At 36.2% G+C, this 1,396-nt stretch overlaps 1 protein-coding gene across 1 annotated transcript in view; it reads left to right on the top strand.

Moving 5' to 3' along the window:
• The window catches only part of LOC106527935 (midasin), a gene marked incomplete at its 3' end in the record, with an annotated part of 120,394 nt that overhangs the window by 105,523 nt on the left and 13,475 nt on the right, over positions 1 to 1,396 (top strand). The window contains 1 exon segment of the mRNA XM_014022960.1: positions 751 to 950. Within this exon segment, the coding sequence (XP_013878414.1) occupies positions 751 to 950 (200 nt within the window).

Here is a 1,396-nt window from a genome sequence, read left to right as displayed (position 1 = left end):
AATGCATCCAACAAAACTGTCACCTGAAATTCCTTTTTACTTTAAAACCTTTTAAACTTGTGACAGTTTTCTTTCTAGATTAAACAGTTTAATTTTAAAAGTTTGTCCTTAAAACCTGTTGTTTATGTTGAAGAGAAAAAATGGTGATCAGTATCAATATCAATAAACATTTTCCTTTAATTGAATTGAATTGAATCGAATCAAATCGTGATTAATTGATCCTGAACTTAATGAATCAAAATTGAATCGATTTAGAGAATTGGTCTTGATACCCAGCCCTAATAAGCTCATAATTTCACTCTTTTCAGTCCAATTACTGTATTCTCATCTGCAATTAAAGAAACATTTTACTTTTCCACAGTATTATGTCTGCATGTATAAATGGTAATAAGGACRTGAGACAACAGTCCCTACAGTTACTGTCAAAGATGAACAGGTTTAACAATCACTGACTAAACTTCCTGTTGTTTCCCCTTCATTGAAAAGAAAAACTTCACAGTAAAGTTGTGATTTACTATAAAGGTTTGCAGTTTCGTACCTTCATTTGGGAAGCACCTCATTAGTCTGACTTGTGGTTACAATTATTTGTAGTAAAATATTTATTACTAGAAGTTTTTTTTCTGTAATTTTATTTTGAAAATTTGTGAAATTTGCTCCAGACACTTCAAAGTCTGCGCTTGTTAATGTTTGTTTCAGTGTATTTTTTTTCTCAAACAGCTGACTGAACAGTTTATGTTCCTTCTCCATTAGCAAGCTCAGCTGGTGATCGAGCAGCGTTTGTCCCTCCTGGAGTCTGAGGACTGGGGGAACGGTCTGCTGTGTGCCGGGGTCTGGCCTCATGGCATTCCCTCAGCCCTTCTTTCCACAGAGGATTCCTGCTTTTCCTCCGTCCTCCGAGATGGACAGCTCCTCTTGTTCTGCCTCAACTCTCTCAGTCTGCAGGGCAAACGGTAAGACACGTGACGAAGTCTTCAGTAGACGACTGAAAAATAATCAAATCTGTATCAGTTGATCGATTTACATCCAGAAATTATATTCTGAAAGGTTCATTAAACTGCAACAGACATGTACACAAACGTGTGTAAAATCATTCATTATTTTTGTTCCGTCAGCAGCTGCTTCCCAATCACTACTTATAATACTAATAGTGCTTTCTTATTATCTTGAACAGCAGAAGGTTTGGTTGTCAATGAATCACAACACAGTGATCTATCCAACAGCACCCCTCCCAGATAAACACACTTATTGAGAAGATATGACCTTGTCACGGTTCTCATTTCCCACAATGCTTTGTGTCTGCTTAAGTAGCAGGAAGGCAATAGTTAAAACAGTTAACGTTTGTAATCCATACTAAATTTTGTATGTATTGATTTATTTTACTTTACAATTGGAGCTC

Source organism: Austrofundulus limnaeus, unplaced genomic scaffold, assembly GCF_001266775.1.
Source record: "Austrofundulus limnaeus strain Quisiro unplaced genomic scaffold, Austrofundulus_limnaeus-1.0 Scaffold351, whole genome shotgun sequence".
NCBI lineage: Eukaryota > Metazoa > Chordata > Actinopteri > Cyprinodontiformes > Rivulidae > Austrofundulus > Austrofundulus limnaeus.
This window is presented reverse-complemented; position numbering and strand designations above follow the sequence as displayed.